The sequence below is a fragment of the Ictalurus punctatus genome, chromosome 20 (assembly GCF_001660625.3).
Source record: "Ictalurus punctatus breed USDA103 chromosome 20, Coco_2.0, whole genome shotgun sequence".
NCBI lineage: Eukaryota > Metazoa > Chordata > Actinopteri > Siluriformes > Ictaluridae > Ictalurus > Ictalurus punctatus.
Window position 1 is genome coordinate 8,788,560 of NC_030435.2, and position 21,667 is coordinate 8,810,226.

At 38.9% G+C, this 21,667-nt stretch overlaps 1 protein-coding gene and 1 long non-coding RNA gene across 3 annotated transcripts; one reads left to right on the forward strand and one right to left on the reverse strand.

Moving 5' to 3' along the window:
• Nucleotides 1-2,756: 2,756 nt before the first annotated feature.
• Nucleotides 2,757-13,073, reverse strand: LOC108280433 (uncharacterized). Its single transcript, XR_001815767.3, has 3 exons — nucleotides 12,522-13,073; nucleotides 4,715-4,831; nucleotides 2,757-3,711 (listed from the first exon to the last, which is right to left on the reverse strand). It is a non-coding gene; the product is annotated as an uncharacterized LOC108280433 (long non-coding RNA).
• lactb2 (lactamase, beta 2) lies at nucleotides 13,064-20,244 on the forward strand. Of its 2 annotated transcripts, XM_017495389.2 has the most exons (7): nucleotides 13,064-13,307; nucleotides 15,153-15,316; nucleotides 17,400-17,520; nucleotides 17,633-17,811; nucleotides 19,547-19,695; nucleotides 19,789-19,876; nucleotides 20,032-20,244. In XM_017495389.2, exons 1-7 carry the CDS (start codon nucleotides 13,186-13,188, stop codon nucleotides 20,064-20,066), a joined length of 858 nt encoding a protein of 285 aa, XP_017350878.1. In that variant the 5' UTR covers nucleotides 13,064-13,185; the 3' UTR covers nucleotides 20,067-20,244. The 2 variants fall into 2 exon arrangements, 1 of the variants encoding a protein (XP_017350878.1); XR_008393070.1 differs by lacking the exons at nucleotides 13,064-13,307; nucleotides 15,153-15,316; nucleotides 19,547-19,695; nucleotides 19,789-19,876; nucleotides 20,032-20,244 and adding an exon at nucleotides 15,367-16,741 and having other exon boundaries at nucleotides 17,438-17,543; nucleotides 17,633-17,765.
• Nucleotides 20,245-21,667: the final 1,423 nt, after the last annotated feature.

The window sequence follows — 21,667 nt, forward strand, 5'->3', positions numbered from 1 at the left end:
GAGTGCAGAAGATACTCCACATGGTAATGTCACCCTCATCATTCTGGTAAGGTTTGTACATAAGGTGTCGGATTTACACTGCCATATCTGTCCAAGGGTTGGTCATCTCCTGATTGAAACAGATTTCACTGCTCGTTGATTTTAGCTTTGTTGGCAGGTGACAACCTGGTCTCTGAATTCGAAAGAGCAGTTTAAAATAATATGGTGCTTCTCATTGTGGCAGACCATATGATGAAGTATATACCATGAATGGGAGCTCAGGTCACACTCTGTGGATGATAGTGGAGTGACATATCCAGCCTGTAGAAGCTTCTGGATTTTCTCATTATGAGCTGAAGGTTTATGGAGCTCCTTGATTAGTTGTCTGTCTGTCCCACGTAGAAGAGCAAAGATGGCCTCTTTTGGCGCATTCAATGGGGGAAGTGACTCCTTCCAGAGTAACAAAGTTGCATAGCGCCTAATTCCCTGTACTTCAACCTAGATTGTCTTATCTTCCAGAATGCGGATGGCATGGCCATCTTGTTGCGACCTTTGACAATCTTATCTGGTCTATAAGGTAATGTATCCAGTTTCCAGAGTCTCTCAACTTGACTGTGAAAAATCTTGAAGGGCCTTGCAATGTCCACCCCAGACAAGTGTGTATAGTGGTCGGTCCACCGGGGGGTCTCAGTTTCACTGGTTCTACCGGCATAATCAGGTGAGGATAATATGAACCGATAAGCAGTAGTGGTTGTGCTTTGTGAATGTTGTGTAAAAGCAGGTCTTTGAGGTGGTGATACTTCTGCTGCAACACATTGACAGGGTAAGTATGTGGAGCAAGACCGAGCTCATTAGCTGTAAAGGCTCTGTGAATTTAGAATGCCTTATCAGGTTGTGATGTTGAAGCTAAACTGAAGGATACAGAGCATCCACATATGGGGTGAACTTCCTGATGCACAGTATGAAGAGACCCATTGTCCAGTACCGATATTCTGTTTCTCTCTGGAGGCCTAAAGTTTGAGCAGCTTCATGCAGCAGGATGGTCCGCTCTGACTCATTGTCCAGTACCACGTAAGTCTCCAGTGATGCCATTGTGAAGTATAACTTGACTCAACTTCAGTAGTACCTGGTTGCTGTTCGTTGGGTGGTCTAGATACAGTTTCTGTGATGTGGAGCTTACTAGACAGGCACTTTCCTCTGTCATCTTGACACTGCCCTTTTCACCAGAGTCTGTGCTTGAAAAACTTCGAGATGTTTCTTGTCGCAATTCTTTCATTTTGCTTTCAATGTACACATCAAGGTCTGGTGTCCACACCTGCATCTCCAACATCGATGGCCTGCCTTGATCCAATTCCTTCTTTGCTCATTAGTCAAGAGCGTGAAACTGGCAGAGTGATTCAAATAATGTTGGACAGTGTCACAGAAGGGATACTTCTTGGGTTTCTCCTGTGTTGTGCCTGTCACAGAGGTAATATTCGAATGTCTTGGCTGTTCTCCTGTCTGTTCATCAGGTGCAAGGCAGTAGTCACCCTCCATGGCATAAATCTGATACACTTATCTTTACAAGGGCCTGATTTCTCTTGATTTGAGTACGCACCATACTGCGGTCCTTCTACTTGGACCTCATACTCGAGCCAATCAGCAAGGTCAAGCAAGGTAAGAATCTGTGTTTGCAGAGGGTTCATAAATCTCTTAAAGTTGGCTCTTAGGTCATAGGGCAACTTAGCTATGAGGTGAGATACATACGAACTGTAAGAATTGGCAACAAGTAGGGCATCTTCCAATTTCAAGTGATCCATCAATATTTGGAATTTGAAGGATTCAGAGACATCGTCCGGCATAGTGATCCAGAGCTAGTTTGAGTCTGGTAAACTTACGTGGGTCATCATGTACAAGGTCTGGGATGGTTGCCATTTGTCCACCATAATCTGTGGGTACTGTGACTGGAATGGTTCATGATATCCAAAGGATGGAGGTGAACGATTGGGCTTATAATGATTGGGAACATCTATACGAGTATGACGTCCATTACCTCAACCATAGTGATAGCGTTCTTCAAACTGTGTGGATGAGAAGGACAATAATAATTGTGAGATAGGTTAAAAGACAGATTTGCCTGGAACTTGGCCTCCTTTGGGTGACAATAGTAATGATCGAAATGATGATGCTGAGATTGTTCATCATGATCACAATCATATCGCAAGAAGTGAGTCTTACTACTTGGAGGTTCATTGTACTGAGGAATTGACTGCCTTGAATGGATTGAGGGTTGCTCAGTCTGCCCACTTTCTTTAGACTGGTAGTAATTTCCTTGATAAGATCTCGCTGGTTGTTACGGCATGAGTATAAAGACTCATCTCTGTGGGACACAGATGGCTCTCGTTCAGCCAGATTAGGGTCTGTATCATTCCGGCATGATGTCAACTTAGTAGTGGCCACGAGGTAGACGATATATTCACAGTTGGATACTGTCACAGAGGGGATGAGATCCAAGCAGGAACTAATACAGGAGAGGTAGCAATTATGTCTGAGATAGGGTGTACATCTTGTTTTAGCTGCCTGCTTTCTTTTCTCATTTCACAAATACAGGTGAGAGCATTAACAGTTGTTACTACATTAGCATGCTCATCTACAGGTGAGGTGTTTCTGTGGGTAACTAATCTTATAATCTTGGAGATATGCTGGCTGCTGACTATGCCTGCATGGACAAACTACTACTTGCGCTAGAGGGTCCTTTTGACATCTAATGATATTTCTGTTGAATAAATGATTAAAAAAGCTATGTTTCCTTATGGTTTTGTTCAAGTATATCAACTTTATTAATAGTGTCAGGTTTGTAGGTAGAGATGGATGCAACTGCAGAACTGAATTGGAATGTGTAATAAAGTACAAAACAAGATTTCTAGAAAACGTGACAAGGTACAAATACAAAGAAACATGAAACATGGGTGAGCATAATGTGATACAGATAAACAGACCAAACAAGACAACCAGTGCAGTGCAGAACGTGACTCCATGTTGAAACAAGACATGAGACTAGGTGCAGTAGCTGATGGGAATCATAGTCTGTAGTGAGGCCAGAAGGGGAAGCAATGTCCTCCGTGGAGCAAGGAGGGGGAGCAATATACGGCGCGAAGCAGAAAAAAGGTGCGTGGAGGGAGAACGATGTCCTCAGTGGAGCAGGATGACAGAGAGATGTCCTCAGTGGAGCAGGATGGAAGAGCGATGTTCTCAGCGGAGCAGGATGGCAGTGCAATGTCCTCAGCCAAGAAGGATGGTAGCGTGAGCTCCTCAACAGAGCAGGAAGGCGGAGTGATGTCTGAAGACAAACCTGGCATAGTGACATCTGAGGCAGAGTAGGGAGGTAAAGTTGAGCGATGTCAAGCAGGAAGGCTGAGCGGTATTGTCCGTCAAACAGGCACGCCGAGAGAAATTCACAGTAGGGGAGGGAGGCAGATCAACGTCCTTAGTGGGACAAGAAGGTAGAGCGACCATGGAGGGGCAAGGAGGGTGGGAGATGGTGTCAGCCTGGTTGGAAGGCTCCTTCTTGAGTACATCATGTCGAGCCATTCCCGAGCGGCTTTGATCAGGGATACTCTCCTTTCTTTCTCCCACCTCAGCTGGTTCTCCTCCAATGGGGCCTCCTGGACCCTGAATGTACACATAACATCAGCAGTGGATGGCAGCAGTCAGCATTCAGCAATGTCTCGATAAAACCGGTCCGTTTTCTCACTATAGGACAGGAAGCAAATGTGGCGTGGAGAGGAATTTTAGTCTATAGAATTAACTCTGTATTTATAAGAATGAATAGGAACTGAACATTGCAATGTGTTAACATCGTTAACAAATAACTGCCTATTGCAAACATTACATGGAGCATAACGTTAACAGGTTTCATGGCCACAATATCAGCTGCCTCAAACAAACATAATATAGGACCCGTCTTTCAGGTGCTTTGGCAAATTCCAGGTGTTTCCTCGCTTTGTTTGAAATGAAGGATAGCATCGGTTGCCCACCGGAAACTGATACTAGCTTTCCTGTCTTTTCCTCTCAAAGAGTCGGGGCGGAGCTAAACTTGTTAAACTAAGCTAATCTTCTGTAGTGCCCCCCCGTGTGCTCTTCTTCTTCACCACTTATGGACCGACTAAAACACTTGCACGTATTTGCTGCCCCCTTCAGTTCCGAAAGAATTGCAACCTCGGTACCTTTTATTACAATCGGTACTTATGATACTGCAGAAAAACCGTCACGTTTTAAGAATGTTGGTACCGACTTGAAACCGAAGTATCGGTTGTCATGACATCCCTACTTCTAAGAGTGTTTTCCTTTTGGGCGTATCAGCTCAACACAGTTTACTGGGCTTACGTTCTCACTGTTTGTCCAAATAATGTGATCTAACAAATGGAATTCAATTATTTTGTAATTAACTGTGTACCAATTTCCCTTTGTTTTTATAAGGGCCCAACAGTGGCAGCTTGGTAGTGCTGGGGCTTGAACCCCCAACCTTCTGATCAGTAACTGTTGAGCCACCACTGCCCACTGAGTAGCTTTACTCTTTTATCTTATTTATATCTCACTGTTATCTAACTGCATGCAGTTTACACCTTTTTGAGATAAAAAGCTCTTTTGCATAAATTAGTTCTTTAATTTGGAGAAGCCTATGAGTGTTCTTACCATCCCAGGCTGATCCACAGCAGATCACACAAACAACTTAATTAAAAGCAAACTTGCTTACCTTCATTATCCAGCCTGTTTCTGTGGTCCACCTCTGGTCAGGCCAATATGTCCTCCCACTCTTCTTGGCTCCTTTCCAATCCTGCTGACAACCCCAATTTTCTATGTGGTGGGAAATCTCCTCAGCCACAGGTAAAACCAAGACAAAGACAAGAGGTTTCAGATGTAAAAAATCAGATTTTTATTAAAAGCAACAAAGCCGAGATGGTCTGCAGAACATATGATCTGAACCAGTTGTGGCTCCTGTTTTTATACAATTCTAATACAATAATCTCATTAGGTAGAGTTTTCCCATTTTTCTTTCAATCACGTCCCTGTCCCCTCGCCACAATTATTTCACTATCCCTTTACCATCTTATTAATTGTGGTGCGGCCTCAGTCAGTTAATTTTTTTATGTTTTTATACTGATTAACATTACATTTTTATTCATAAACTTTAACAATACACCTTAAGAAATCACAAGCATCAAACTGGTAAAAAGATACAGACTTAAAAGTTACAGAGAACAGACTCAATATTCCTTAAGAGGTTCAAAGGGTGAGTTCTCGCTGAGAAATGATAGAGTGAGCCAGGAGAAAAGAGATTTATAAGTGACAAATATGAGTTCAGTGATTTTCCACAAGTTCCACAAGTCACATCAGCTTGTCTTAGTTTCTTTGACTAATGTACTGATTACTCTCTTATATCTTATACATTAGTCATAAATGATTGGAACATACTTTGATTACTTAAAATATACCATAAGTGGATATCATCCATCATCACACTACAGGCTGCACTAAGGACACACTCTTCTTGCCAGCAATGAAATTGTGTGTGTAAAATGGTGGGAAAAGTTTGTGTGCACACAGACATATAAATACACAGAGACACTCATGAATTAAGCATTCTGATAGCATTTCAGCATATGGATTTTTAGAAAAAAACATAATTAATTAGCGAAAAGTAAAAAAAACAAAAAACAAAAAAAACTTTCTTAACCACAAGTTTATGCCGTGTTTTGGGGGCCCTTGGTAGCTTGGGGCCCAAGGCAATTGCCAATCTTTGACAAATGGTAAAGTCTGCGCCAGCACACATACACACACAAGGACAGATAGTAAAGTATCTCAGTTTATTTACAAAGACAAGAGTTTATATATCAGACAGACATGTCCATCTGTAACAGTGTATTCATCCTTCAAGGTAAAATGGTGGGCAGTTGGTACATCGGTAGCATGTTTTTGCAAGATAAACTAGGACAGAAAAGAAACTAGGAGAGAACAACACATTCATGTGATATGGGTTGTCGAGGAAACAAGAAAAAGGTCACAGAGTTCTCAAGAGAGAGAGAACTCACAAATTCATGAGCTAAAGTAAGAGAGCGTGACCTATTAATATTTATCAATATAGGTGTGCAACAATTATTGGCACGCTTTTAGTCAATACTTTGTGCTACCTCCCTTTTCCCAGATAACAGCTCTGAGTCTTCTCCTATAATGAGATGAGGTTGGAGATGATGTTCCTTCATACAGAATCTATCTTTATGCTAAATGGTGCCAACTGTGTAATAGGGCAACGTGTATGTGGGCATCAACTTCTGGTATCATCTTTTCATGTAATATGCATAATACATTGAAAAATTCAGACATCTTTCTGTTTTGTTTTCTTTCAATTATCTTTTTTATCATGCAGCAAAGAAGAAATGGAAAATGGCATGTTTTTCTATTGTGTGGTATTTGATTATTAATAGATGATTGAAATAACTCGATGTTAATTTTTTAACAAGATGGCGGTGTTCTTCTCTTACTAAAAAAAAAACCAAACAAACAAAATACAGCAAGTTTTTAAACTATACTTCTAGAAAATGAAGAACAAAGAATGCACCTCAGGTGTGTTTTGCTTTTTTATGTTTTTAACCATTTTATGAAGCCATTGTAAACTTTATTGTTACATATTATATTGTAATTGTACAATCCTATCATATTTTGTGCAGGAAATTAGCTTGTTTTATTGTAAATAAAAAAGCCTGACAAAGATATGTTAAGCAATTTGCTTGTATTTCAAAAACTTGCTGCATATACCAAACACATAATAAATGAAATAAGCTTCTGAGGCAAGTAAACATTCAATTTCAACAAATTTACCTTGACAAGTTTGAGTTTTCACAATACTTTATGACAATTAATAATTTTAAAGTCTAACTATCGAGATTCTAAGTAACTGGAGACAAAACATTCTTTGTACTCTATGTAGATCATAAACCAGAGAAATGTAAATATTTAAGGCAGTATAGGGCAGTCTGCCCGGATCAAAACAGGGATGTGCTAGATGTGGTGGAGAGCACAAATATGGTGAATGTGGACATGGAGTTGATCTGAAATGTTGTAATTGCGGATTATGTTGTAGTGCTGGGTACAGCAGATGCCGGTTGAAGAAAGAGGCTGAAGAAATTCAGAATAAAAAAGTTCAGGAGGGATTCACATATGCAGAAGCAAGTAAAAGTATTCAGTATTCAGTATAAAGGAAAAAAATGTTCTACTGATGGTGAAAAAGCAGAAGTGCTAGCAGAGACTTTTGTTAAAGTACATAGCAGTCATAATATTTCTAATGAAATAAGGAGTTGTAGTGAGCAGAGTTTGAGGAAATACACAAACTTATTAGTCAGAAAACACAGTACTGGAGGAACAATTAATGTTCAGTTTTCAATGAATGAACTTAAACAAGCTCTAATGAGTGTGAGACGAATATACCCAGGGAAGGGTGAAATATGTTCTAAAATGTTTAAACAGCTTTCAGACACTTCACTGAATGTCATTTTAAAGCTTTTTAACATGGTCTGGAAAGATGGAAAGTTGCCATCCGCCTGGAAACATGGAGCTATCATACCAATAGCAAAACCTGGGAAATATCAATCAAAACCATTGAATTACAGACCTATAGACCTAACATCAAACTTGTGTAAGTTAATGGAAAGGATGGCAATGACTTGTTTGATATATGTGTTGGAAAGTAAAGGGCTTTTAAATCCACACCAAAATGGATTTAGGAAGGGTTGTAGACTATAGACTCAATACTATGTCTTGACAACAAAATAAGAAAAGCACAAGTGAAAAAAGAAGTATTAGTTGGAGTGTTTTTCAATGTAGAGAAGGCCTATGATATGATGTAGAGGGAAGTGTTTCAAGCCCTATTCTTTTTAATATAATGATGAGTGATGTTTTCTCTAAAGTACAACCTGAAATAAGATGATCAATATACACAGATGTTGGCGCATTATGGAAGAGAGGAAGAAATGTTAGTCATGTAGAAAGGAAAATCCAAGAAGCTATAGATGAAGTAGGAAAATGGGCAAATTGCTGGGGATTTAGATTTTCGGTGGCAAAAACACAGGTTATATGCTTCTCAAGAAAGGACAATGACCTAAAGTTAAATAAAAAAATCTATAACCAGATGTCAGCGCAAGTACCTGTGGTAAGATACTTGGGACTGTGGCTAGATTCAAAATTGACATTTGACATCCATATAAAAATAAATAATTGACAAATGCAAGAAGGGTAAATTAATATATTAAGGCTGGAACAGACTGGGGAGCTAGCCGACAATCACTTTGGAGAGTATATTGTGCTCTGATTAGATCAACAATAGATTACGGAAGTTTTATATAAAGTTCAGCATCACAGTCACTGAAGAAAAAAATTGACATTCTACAAACTCAGGCATTAAGAATATGTTGCGATGCTTTTAGGTCATCACCAGTAGCATCATTACAAGTAGAAATGGGGGAAATGCCATTAGAGTTAAGAAGACTGCAATTAAGAATGCTTTATTGGACTTAAGTCAGAGGTCATGAAAATAAGCACCCAGTTAAAAAAGTTATGGAGAAATGCTGGGAATATGAATACTTATAGTTGGAAAGTTATGGATGGATAGGTGATAAAGAGGTCCAGAGAATGAGAATTATTGATATAGAAGTTAGCCCCATAGTAGCAATGCCTATTATACCACCATGGTTATATCATTATCCTTCAGTTGCTCTTCAGTTGAAAAATGTAATTCTAGATCAATAAAGATGTGTTTCAATGGAGATGACAGTGAGGCAATATATGGATAAGAAATATAGTCACTGTATACAAGTATATACAGATGGATCAAAAGATCATCTGTATATATTGTAAGATGAACAGGTTCAGCAGTGGTCATTCCTAAATTAAAATATACAATAAGTAAAAGGACATCAAATAATTTATCTGTTTACACAACAGAGATGATTGCCATTTTGTTAGCAATCCAGTGGGTGGAGGACATCAGTCCTCTTAATGTGGTAATCTGCTCAGACTCCTATTAATAAGTATAATGCATGGTCAATCAACTTCAAGGCAAGATATATTATTTGAAATCCTACAAACAACATTCAGGTTACAAAATCTAGGAACAAAAATATTCTTAGTATGGGTACCATCTCATGTAAGGGTGGAAGGGAATGAGGAAGCAGATGCTTTAGCCAAGAAGACCTTGGAAAATTCAGAAATAGGACTAAATATTACATTAAGCAAATTCGTAAAAAAAAAAAAAAAAAAAAGGCCTTAATAGAAAGAACAATAAAAGTGGCAAGAAATGTGGGATATAAGGAGGGAAAGGGTAGACACTTGCACAGTATACAAAGGGAAGTAGGCCATAAGAGAATGGTCTGTGGAAATAGAAGGGAAGATACGGCCATTTCCTGTCTCTGCATAGAACATACTGCACTCAGTCATTCTTTACATAAAATTGGGAAACATGATACAGGCCTCTTTATTTCATGTGGTTATCCAGAGACAGTGGAGCATGGTTTATTTCAGTGCATCAGATATAGTAATAAAATATTAATTTTAGAAAATCCCATCAAGTCATCAGGTACAAATGGTTTATCGCTTTAGAATTTATTAAGAAATTTCCTGTAAGTTTCCAAGTTGTTAATAGACTAGACTTTTTAAAGGCAACAAACCTAATTAAACGAATTTAGTGTTTTTTTTGCTTTTATTTACTCCACATTGATGCTCCACACTCCATCTCAGTAGGTGGCGGAAATGCACTAAATGTTTGCTTGCCAACTGCTACTAAATCGAAAGAAGAAGAGGACTGATTCAGGAAGAAAGTAGCCAACTCCAGAGGCCTTGAGAGAGAGAGTTGTGCCAACAGAAGTTCCAAATGCTTGATCATCATGTGATTCTTGTAGACTTCAGATAGTTCCAGGAAGTTATTTGCAGGCTATTTGAATCCATAGATTTAGAGAGACAGAATTGCGGTTTTTGGTAATTAGTAGCCAATAAATGCATTGATTTAAAATATTTATATAACACAACAACATGTGTATGTTGTACCACTAATATTTGAGGATCAGTCTGATCAATTAGCATTACCTGCCTTGTTAAAGAGGCAACAAGATTGGTTAAAGACCATGATGCTGTTGTTTTTAATTAATATTTTTTTATGTTCTTAAACTTTTAAGTTAGTCAAGGGCAATCACTAATGTCATTTTTATGAGTTTCAGATAGGACAAGAGACAGGATACTATCAGTGATTGTCAACTCTCTGCACAATGGGTCAATGGACTACAATGGGTTAAGACAACACACTCAACATCATGCTGCTGCTAGTCCATTGCAAATAAGTGAAATGTAAAATTAAACTAAGTGAAATTAATCTTATTGTTTACCATTCTTATGCACCACCACACTTATTTAAACATGCATTAATAAATAATATATTTAACTTAAACACGTTCATACACAATCATATATATTTTATGTATTTTGACTTTTGCTATGCACTTATTTACAGCAATGGATTTATAAATACATTTCTAATAAACTGAAAAGCATGTCAAGCATTTCATCTGTCCTTTCCTGCATGTTGCCCTTGTATCATGTCCACCATGGTTTGCTGTGCTACATGGGGATGCTCCAATCGCTCAGAGAAAGGAGTATGAATGCATGGTTTCCCCACTGACATGGGGAGGAGGAAAAAATGGTTGGCTCAAATCAGCAGGAGCAATCTAAATATAACAAAACATTAGAACATCAAAACAATTGAGAGGTAATCATACTTAAATATACTTTCACTTTCTCACAAAGACCACACCATAGAAAAGTTTAATGTTAGGTTTATTAAAAACAAGGAACAGCTAAAGACTTGCAAAAGCCAGGGAGCTGAGACTCAGTGAGTGTGCTGTCTCATTGCAGAGAGTCTTCAGGCCGTTGCCTCATGTTCTTAGTTGTCTTTTAACTATGTATAAAGTGTTCCCTAATACTGTGCATTTAACCACCTTGGGATATGTATGGTATGTGCGTAGACAAACAGGAGTTGTGTGGGGGAAGTAAACTCAAGTCACACTGCAGGCACATTTTGAGGCAGGCCAGTTTGTCAGGACCAAAAAGGCCAAGACTAGGCTCAGACCAGATGCTATTCCCACCATCTTTGTGCATCGTACTGTGGTCAAAATTAGGAGGGCCCCTGCACCACGATGCACCCCTGTACGTATAAACATAGAGCACATTACTGCTGATCACAGCTATAGTGTTACAGGTGACTAGAACTGCAACAACAAATCGATAAAATCAATAATAATCGATTATGAAAATCATTCTCAATGAATCTCATTATCGATTAGTTAGACTGCGTGCAGTACATTTACTCATTACGTTACTTCTGTTACGAAAACACGCTGAGTGTAAATACTAAAATTGTGTCCCAAATAAAGTACTGTACACTTACACTAAGCATTATATACTCTACCATCTAGTGCAATGTTTCTGCGGACCCCTAGTGCTCAGTGGTGTAATTGCAGGGGGTCCGTAGGAAAAAATTTTAAATGTTTAATTTTTTTTTTGTTTTTTTGTTAAATGTATCACAATATATTCAAATGAGATGTTTTAAAATGAATCAATTTGGTTATTCACGTGAATTCACAGATATCATGCTAGCTGAGCTGACGATCGTTCATTGATGCATTTATTTTACATTTATTTACAAATGAAATGATCATTTGCAAAAACCTATGAGAGGTAGACAAGTTCAAGTGTCGCATTGATGGTTTAAAAAAAAAAAAAAAGATAATTCAGAGAGTCAAATTAAATGTCACACCAATAATAAAATGTAATTGAGCCTGGTATTTGTACCAATCCCTGGGGAATGACAGGTCCTACCAGTCAACCAGGAATTGCTAGGACTGTAGAATTCAGTGCTTTTGTGTATCCATAAAAAGTAATGCATGCATGTGTGTGATGTATATAACTTTTTATAGATGCAAAAAAGAGCACTGAATTAAACTACAGTCCTAAATGAATAATATATATTCTGGTATGTGTCAGTTTTATATAATTGGACAAACAGTTGTGTAAAGTTTATGTTTGTAACACTATCTTAAATATAGCTCTCTTCCTACAACAAGGAATTTTATTCTTTATTACATGTGTAATAAGGAATCAAATGGATATCCTCATTTTACCACTTCCACCCACCACTATCAAATGCCCCAATGTTATATTTAAGTAATATTTAACGCCCCTCCCCTACAAAATAAATAAATAAATAAATAAATAATGTTTGGAAGCCTTTTCCTCTAATTTCACAACCATGGATGAAATTGCATTATGAGAACGAATTTTACAATTAATTTAATAGGCTGTAAGGTGGTTTGTGGTGTTGATAACAGATTAGGCTAGGATAGGCTACTGGAAGTTATCTGATAACAAAAACCTAAAACTACTAATTTATAGAGGAATAATTCAGTAGCATGCTTTAATGTACACGTTAATTTGATTCAGATGCACTGACTTAAACGTCTTACCTTTTAAAAGTGCATCAAAAAGGTCTGTTCTGCGCTAACTTCCGGGAACTATTGAGATACTGGTCCATTGGAGTGAAAGGAGTTAACGCAAATCAATCAATCTCTCTCTCTTTCTCGCTCTCTCTCGTTGTGAGCAAAACTACCGTCATGTCATGTGACCTAAATGCGAGAAATGTTTCTCTATTTCATTTTTTCGAAATATTGCTTTGTCGAGTTGTCTGAAAAAGCACCTAATGCGAGCGTATAAACTTTTTGCGATATTTGAGAGTTTATTTCGAAATTCCATTCGGGTTAATGGAAACGCAGGTTGTGAGAAATGACCTTTACTGTTTTACGATACAAACCACAATGTCCGCGACAGCGTGCTCTCCGACACACACTCAGCGTCCGAATTCGCTCACTCATTTTCACTTCTTCCCCATATAGTAGACTCAACCTTCATTCGCTATATAGGGAATAGAGAACGAGTGAGCCATGTCAGGCACAGCACTAGACTTGCCGTAGACACGGAGCTCTACGTCCAGCTCCACCCATTTCGCTCTGCAGTGAGTAGCCTCTCCTAATTTCCGGGTTTAAAGGCGCATTTGTGCAGCACTAGCAGAATAAGACTTGAAACCGTGTAACTAGGTATTTTAAAACTGCATTAGACCTTTTCCTGGAGAAAATGTCCGCTATGATTCCTCGCATCGAGCAGCTTACCTGCAGAGTTCTGCGCGTGCTGGGCTGTAATCCCGGGCCGATGACACTGCAGGGAACCAACACGTACTTGGTGGGGACTGGGAAAAGGTACTAGTAAAATGTCAAATAGGACCAAAAAACCTGAGGTTACATGAGGGTTGGGATTGATCATATTTAATAATCAGTCCACAATAAATAAAACATGCAAATTTCGGAATAATTGTGGATCGTTTTGCAGGAAAGCAGTTCACATAGGTTATATGTACTCAAATAGTCTGATGGCTTGGTTATAAAACTGTTCTTCAGTCTGTTTGTCCGTGATTGGACGCAATGGAAGCATCTGCCAGTAGGCAGTTATGTAATCAGGAAATGAGCAGGGTGAGTGCAGTCCTTAAAGAGCATCCATAATGTTTTTTTTTTTTTTTTTTTTTTTTTTTTTTAAACCTGCCTAATTTAGTCAAAACACTTTAATGTGTTCAATTTTAAATTACAGCATTATTTTTTCCCCTCAGTGTCATAAACGACTCGCTCAGTGATCCGTTCTAAATGATTCCTTCTAAACTCCTCCTTTCAGAGAGCATAGTCTGCTCTGATTGGTCAGATGTCCCAGTCTGTAGTGATTGGTCTACCGCTGTCAGTGCGTTGAAAAGGAAACGCCCAGAGTTTCAGCTCTGTCTGTCTGGAAGTAATTCTGGAACTACTAAAGATTCGTTGCAGCTGTTCAGAATCGGTTCCTTCTTTTGGGAGTCAATAACTCAGTTTGTCATGTACTTTGATTTTTTTTTTTTAAATTTGCAGACTTTTTACATTCACAAACTGCTATATTACACACCACATGAAAGGTAATATTTGAAAAACCATAATAGCTGCACTATAATGATATTGCGGGCCTTCCTCAAACATGTGCTGGGTAAGTGTCCTGTAAGGCCGGGAGTTTAACAGGTATGAGCTCGGCTGTTCGCACCACTCTCTGAAGAACTTTATGGTCAGAGGAAGAGCAGCTGCCGCAGTGGGATGTACAGTAGTGATGAAATGACTCGTTCATGAATGATTTGTTCATTTTGAGCGAATCTTTAATATGACTTGGGAACAACGAGTTGTCTCAGAGAGTGATTTGTTCGTTTTTGACCGCACATGCGCTGCAAAATCCCCATAGGTTCTGTACAGGAAACAGAAATGATTAGTTCACCTCTCGAGTCTTTGGATTAGAGTTGTTGACATTAGATAATGTGGCATATATTTTTAGGAGTTGAGAAAGAGAGGGGAAAACAGTCTCAGTCCCATTGTCTTTTAGGCACTTGAGTATTTTCTGGACATTGCTTTTTGGGAAGAAGTAGGATGCAGTGTCCTGTTGAGGGTAATTTAATACACCTGAGAATCAGATATTACAAATATAAATGATATAGTCTTTGTTGGCCCCTGTCTGCCCCCTTTGAACCTTTGCAATAAAAGTGGTATGCAAATACTACAGCAGCTCAAATGCATCTATAGTTTAAAACAGGGGTGTCCAATCTTATCCGGTTTTCATTCCAACCAAGCAGGAGCCACACATGAGTCTACTGATAGTCAAGATCAACTGATTAAACAGGTGAAATCAGATGTAGCTCCTGCTTGACTGGAATGAAAACCCACACTGGCTCTTTGAGGATAAGTTTGGACACCCCTGGTTTAAAAGAAAGGAAAACTAACAAATTAGCAAAACCAGTATACCTATATAGTGATCTGATCTTGTACTGCTGGAAGTCCAAATGGATAATGTGAGAAGGATGTGAAGAGTGTGAACACATCTTATTTGGTCCATTTTTTCAGTGGTGCAGAATCATTACTTTGTGAGGTTTTTTTTTTTTTTCCATTTTGATAGATAAAATGTTTGTTGTTCTTTTTTTCATATGTTGTCCATGTGGTTCTGTGTGATTGTCTGCCTGTTGTATGCCTGTCTGCCTGGCGTGTGAGGCGTGTGTTAATAGACACCGGGGAACCTTCTGTTCCTGAGTACATCTCTAATCTGAAGCAAGCTCTGTGCCAGAGTGAGTCCTCCATCCAGGAGATCCTTGTCACACACTGGCACCATGACCACACTGGAGGAGTACCTGACATACTTATAAACATAGACTCAGGTCAGAGTTACTTTATACACTCTCATACAGATTGGAATCTAAGACACACATTTTATAGCCTCACATATATCTTAATATCTCTATAGTCTAATTGCACTTTCTTTTCATATTCATTTTACATTGTGTGCATAACATAACAAAGCTAATTCCCTCAGGTTCTCTAGGTAAATTTACGTTAGAAGTTTTGTAAAGTTCCATTTTGACATACTAAAACAGGGGTGTCCAATCTTGTCCGGAAAGGGCCGGTGTGGGTGCAGGTTTTCATTCTAACCAAGCAGAAGCCATATATACATACGTGAAACCTAAGTGAAAATGTCCAAATTAGGCCCAATTAGCCATTTTCCCTCCCCGGTGTCATGTGACTTGTTAGTGTTACAAGGTCTCAGGTGTGAATGGGGAGCAGGTGTGTTAAATTTGGTAACATCACTCTCACACTCCCTCACACTGGAAGTTCAACATGGCACCTCATGGCAAAGAACTCTCTGAGGATCTGAAAAAAAAGAATTGTTGCTCTACATAAAGATGGCCTAGGCTATAAGAAGATTGCCAAGACCCTGACACTGAGCTGCAGCACCGTGGCCAAGACCATACAGCGGTTTAACAGGACAGGTTCCACTCGGAACAGGCCTCGCCATGGTCGACCAAAGATGTTGAGTGCACGTGCTCAGCGTCATATCCAGAGGTTGTCTTTGGGAAATAGACATATGACTGCCAGCATTTCTGCAGAGGTTGAAGGGGTGGGGGGTCAGCCTGTCAGTGCTCAGACCATACGCCGCACACTGCATCAAATTGGTCTGCATGGCTGTCGTCCCAGAAGGAAGCCTCTTCTAAAGATGATGCACAAGAAATCTCAAACTGCTGAAGACAAGCAGACTAAAGACATGGATTACTGGAAACATGTCCTGTGGTCTTATGAGACCAAGATAAACTTATTTGGTTCAGATGGTGTCAAGCATGTGTGGTGGCAACCAGGTGAGGAGTACAAAGACAAGTGTGTCTTGCCTACAGTCAAGCATGGTGATGGGAGTGTCATGGTCTGGGGCTGCATGAGTGCTGCCGGCACTGGGGAGCTACAGTTCATTGAGGGTACCATGAATGCCAACATGTACTGTGATATACTGAAGCAGAAACTGGGCCGCAGGGCAATATTCCATGATAATGACCCCAAACACACCTCCAAGACGACCACTGCATTGCTAAAGAAGCTGAGGGTGAAGGTGATGGACTGGCCAAGCATGTCTCCAGACCTAAACCCTATTGAGCATCTGTGGGGCATCCTCAAACGGATGGTGGAGCAGCACAAGGTCTCTAACATCCACCAGCTCCGTGATGTCATGGAGGAGTGGAAGAGGACTCCCGTGGCAACCTGTGAAGCTCTGGTGTACTCCATGCCTAAGAGGGTTAAGGCAGTGCTGGAAAATAAAGGTGGCCACACAAAATATTGACACTTTGGGCAGAATTTGGACATTTACACTTAGGGGTGTACTCACTTTCTTGCCAGTGGTTTAGACATTAATGGCTGAGTGTTGCGTTATTTTGAGGGGACAGAAAATTTACACTGTTATACAAGCTGTACACTCACTACTTTACATTGTAGCAAAGTGTCATTTCTTCAGTGTTGTCACATGAAAAGATATTATCAAATATTTACAAAAATGTGAGGGGTGTACTCACTTTTGTGAGATTATGTGTGTGTGTGTATATATGTGTATGTATATATATGTGTGTGTGTGTGTGTGTGTGTATGTATATATATATATATATATATATAAAAAAATGTGTATATGTAATATTATACACACACAAGAAAGAATACAATGTCAGAGTGTCGTGGTATTGCAGTAGGGTGTAAACATTGTAGATACAGCAGCAGATTTGAGTGGAATTAAACTGGCAGTGCAAACATTGTCGACATTGTAAACTGTGTGAAAAACATTAAAATGGTGGTGGATATGGATGTTGGAATGTGTGGGGTTCCTGGCATTACTGCATACTTTTTTTTTTAGATGTTGTGTGAAATTAATGTGATTTGCACTGCTGAGTCTTCATTATGTGTGATTGTGTGTATATGTGTGGTGTTCAGATTTGCAGGTGAGTAAGCTCCCTCGTTCTCCCCCACAGCTAGAGACAATTGGAGATGATAAGAGGAAATACACATACCTTAAGGATGGTGATGTTATTAAGACTGATGGAGCCACATTACGGTATGTCACATAAGAGGAACAATGTGAGTAGTAGTGAGATTGTGTTTGCATATGTATAATAATCATGTGTTTGTACAAGATGGATACATGTTTAACTAGTGTATATGTGCAGGGTTTTGTTCACCCCAGGCCACACTGATGACCATATGGCTCTGTATCTGGAGGAGGAGGGAGCACTGTTCTCTGGAGACTGCATTCTGGGGGAAGGGACAGCTGTGTTTGAGGACCTACATGATTACATGCTCTCATTGCAGATACTGCTTGACAGCAATGCAGACATCATCTACCCAGGTGTGTGTGTGTGTGTGCTTTGACAGCTATCATGAAGCTAAAGAATTAATAACACAGTTGGTATAATTCATTTTCAGAACTAAGCTGTCTTTACATCCTAATAGTTATCACTAAAAATAGATGCTCTAGGCACTTTACTCCTCATCTAAAACTTTTATTCAATTCAATTTTATTTGTGTAGTGCTTTTATAATACACATTGCAATATATATTTGTGACACAAAGCAGCTTCGGAAATCAAGATATAACAATCCCTAACGAGCAGATGATATTAGAAGTGATTTAAGTTCATCTTGATTTTTCCCTCCTCTTGACAGGACTTGATACTTCCTGGTGGGTTCTGATGAAATGAGCCTTTAACTCTAACGTTATTATGCAGATAACATTGTTCGATAACTAATACTTTGCAGCAAAGCTGTTAATGTGGCTGTCCTCTAGCCAGGCCTAACTGTTAACTCTGTGATGGCTATGTAACTAGGTAGACAAGAAATAGCACATTTTTGATTGTTGTTTGCTTCTATGTAGCTCTAAAAAATTACCAATATGAGTGCACACTGAGATGATTTTACAAGTTTAGTTAGTTTACCAACTAAACTGCTTGCATAGAACAAAAGCACTGGTGCTGTCCACTATCTTTTAATTACTGTTTCACTATTTATGCACATGTTCTAGGAGGGAGGGCCTTTGAAGAAGGATTTGAATTAGACATCTGTGGCTTTCTGCAAGAGGTTAGCAAGGATTTGCTAATATTGCTTAAAGTGACATTTGAGAGCATTAGTATTCTGGTTCAATCTCTGTTTGGTTTGAGCCCAGACAAGTTTAGGTCCCACTGTCCAATGGTTGACCATTAAAACCAATTTTAAAAATGGGTCTGGAAAAAGGTGCAGCAGGTAGTGTTGCCACCTTCAACTGTACACTCCTGTACATTTTTAAATTTAATCCCATAGTACACGTATTATCTTGGCTCTGAATACAGACCATGGACTACATTTGAATGCACCAGAGCTAGGGGTGTAATGATGCATCATGACACGATGCTTTGCAAAGCATATATTTTACGATTGCCATCATGGGCATGTGCGATTCATATAGTACAAATTAGTGTTCTATTAATTATGCATGTAATGCAATTGCACTGTTTCATTGCCAGAGGTCCCAATCTGCACAAGCCATAGAGTTCAAATATAAAGAGCTCACACAAGTGATCTTGTTCGTTCGTGGAGAGCCTGCAAGATCTGCACTTGTGAAGTCTGATGGCTCCGGATTGCAACAACCAATATGTATTATACAGCTACACCACCATGTTATAACATTTAAGAGAGCAGTAGCTCCCAAACAATACCGAAGGCAGCGGAAATTGGTAATTTTGGCCGACTTTAGAGTTCTATTTCTGCTATGGAGCTCATTGTGTTTCAGCCAATCATTTCCCCACGTTAGATACTTTTGTTAATTCAATAAAAAAATATTGGGAGAATTTATACATTTACTTATTTCATTATTAAGCTATGGTGAACCTATAGTGCATTTTGTTTATGATTCAGAAATAAATCTTTTCAGTCATAATATTTCTTCATTAAAATTATGCTAAATGTTCAGAGAATCAAATCAAAATAATCAAATCATGAAGCCATTATTGTGAATCAAATTGGGACTGGAGTATCATTACACCCCTAACCGCAGCAGTTTATTCTGTTAGTCTTGACTGTGTCTTGATAGTTTGTTCTATACTTCACCAGGTCATGGTCCTGTGGTGTTAAATGCGTGCAGTAAGATCCAGGAGTACATCACCCATCGCGCTGCCCGGGAGCAGCAGATTCTCTCTGTGCTGAGAAATAGCCCTGGGGATGCCTTCAGTTCCTCTGCCCTGGTTAAACTGGTGTACAAGGTGTTGTGCTGTCTGATGATTGGTGTTATGTCATCATATGGCTTTTAATTAGAGCTCTTTATGTATTTTGTATGTTTTGATTTTCTTTATTAGGATACCCCTGAACACTTGCATAGAGCTGCAGAAATCAACCTGATTCATCACTTAAAAAAACTACAGAAGCAGGGAACAGTCTGCATGGGTAAGATCCATGTGTATATCATTGGATATTAATAATGAACAGTTGCTGAATTTTTATTGGCTCACATCATCCATCTGTTTTAAAGTGATTTTAGTTGAATGTCTCAGTTTTGCTCATACACATTTTGTGTGTTTTGTGTTTCTGCATATTTATAGTTGGAGCTTCAGAAAAGTGGAAGAGCAACTTGTGACTACCACCATAACAAACAAAAATGTATTGTGGAAGAATTAAGATGGCTGTACCACAAATGCATCATTACTATATGTGTATAGAGTTGCAGTGAATATTTGATAAAGTTGCTTAGAAAATTGTAAAATAATTTGAATTATCAGCACTTTTACTATTAAACGTCAAACTATCATAGATCACCTCATTGGCAGACTGTTTTACCATCTTAACATGGTGTGGCCCCAATAAAATCTTTTTCCTAACAGCAGTCAATATTCAACTATAGGTTAGGTACAGTCAGCTGAAAATATTAAACAAAATCATGAGGTTAGTGAAACTATGTGAAAACATCTAAGGTTTGGATAAACTGTAATATTCAGCAAATGTGAATTAGCCTGGCACTGCAACACATTTTATACACAGTGAGTTCCTTGAAGAGGAAACTCTGCTAGCATCCATGAGAGCTTCGAGTCAAGTGGGTTTTTATTGTCATTCCTCTATACAACTTGTATACATTGGAACAAAAGTACGTTTCTTCATGGTGCAACATGGAACAGTACTCAGCTCAGTACTGTGGCTCCAGTGATAGAGCAGGGTGTCCACTAATCGTAGTGTTGGTGGTTCGATTCCCGGCCCACAGTGTCTTGCCAAGGACCCCAAGTTACTCCTGATGGCAGGCTAGCACCTTGCGTGGCAGCTCTGCTGTCACTGTGTGTGAGTGGGTGAATGAGACACAGTGTAAAGCGCTTTGTAGAACCACAATGGTTAAAAAGTGCAGACCATTTACACAGTCGAGTGCAAAACAATAAATACACAGAACAATACACAAAACAATAAACTCGAGCTGACTAGCATTAACTGAATGATAAATGATGAATGAAAGGACATGGAGATCAATTAAAAGGATCATACTTGTACCAAGCCCATGCTAAGACCGTTAGTGCCACCTTAAATAAGAGGTTTTAAAAAACACAACTCAAAAATTGAAAAGTACTTAATTTATAGGAACTGTTAATCATATCAGCCATTTTGCCTCTTTCAATATGGTTACCCAGTGTTAACATTAAAAGCAGTCACATTATAGGGAAGAAGTAAATGATATGGTGGTGAAAAAAGTATGAATTAAAAATTCAGTTGGTTATTATAATTTGATAAGTTTTAATCATCATTTTTATACTTGCGCAACTAGATGGTGGACACAGTATGATTTCATCCGTCTATCCAAGATTCTCTTTAGCGCGATATCTCAGGAGAGAGTGGTTGAATGTTTGTTGTATTTGTATGGACTTATCACTGGAACCAACAGATGAAGTGACCTGATTAGATTTTTAAATTGATACAAAGAGTTAGTCACAGCAGAGTCAAATATCTGACACAGTCTCTCTTCAGTAGTTTCCTTCCTGTTTCTTATTCAGAGACATTACTTACACATTTATGCTTAGAAATGTAAGGCCCATTTTGATTTTTTGCCATCAGCCTGTCCATCTCTCCATCCATCCAAGATTCTCGTTAGCATGATACATCAAGAATGGGTGGTTGAATGTTTGTAGGATTTGTATAGAATTAACATTGTATCTAGCAGATGAACTGATTAGATTTTGGAATTTTTCCAAAGAGGGTCAA

What these genes read in the sequence shown, in the direction of transcription:
- lactb2 (XM_017495389.2), top strand. Translation starts at nt 13,186, where the DNA reads ATGTCCGCTATGATTCCTCGCATCGAGCAGCTTACCTGCAGAGTTCTG. An exon ending in TTGGTGGGGACTGGGAAAAG is followed by an intron (nt 13,308 to 15,152) that starts GTACTAGTAAAA and finishes CTGGCGTGTGAG; the next exon opens with GCGTGTGTTAATAGACACCG. An exon ending in GCAGGGAACAGTCTGCATGG is followed by an intron (nt 19,877 to 20,031) that starts GTAAGATCCATG and finishes GCATATTTATAG; the next exon opens with TTGGAGCTTCAGAAAAGTGG.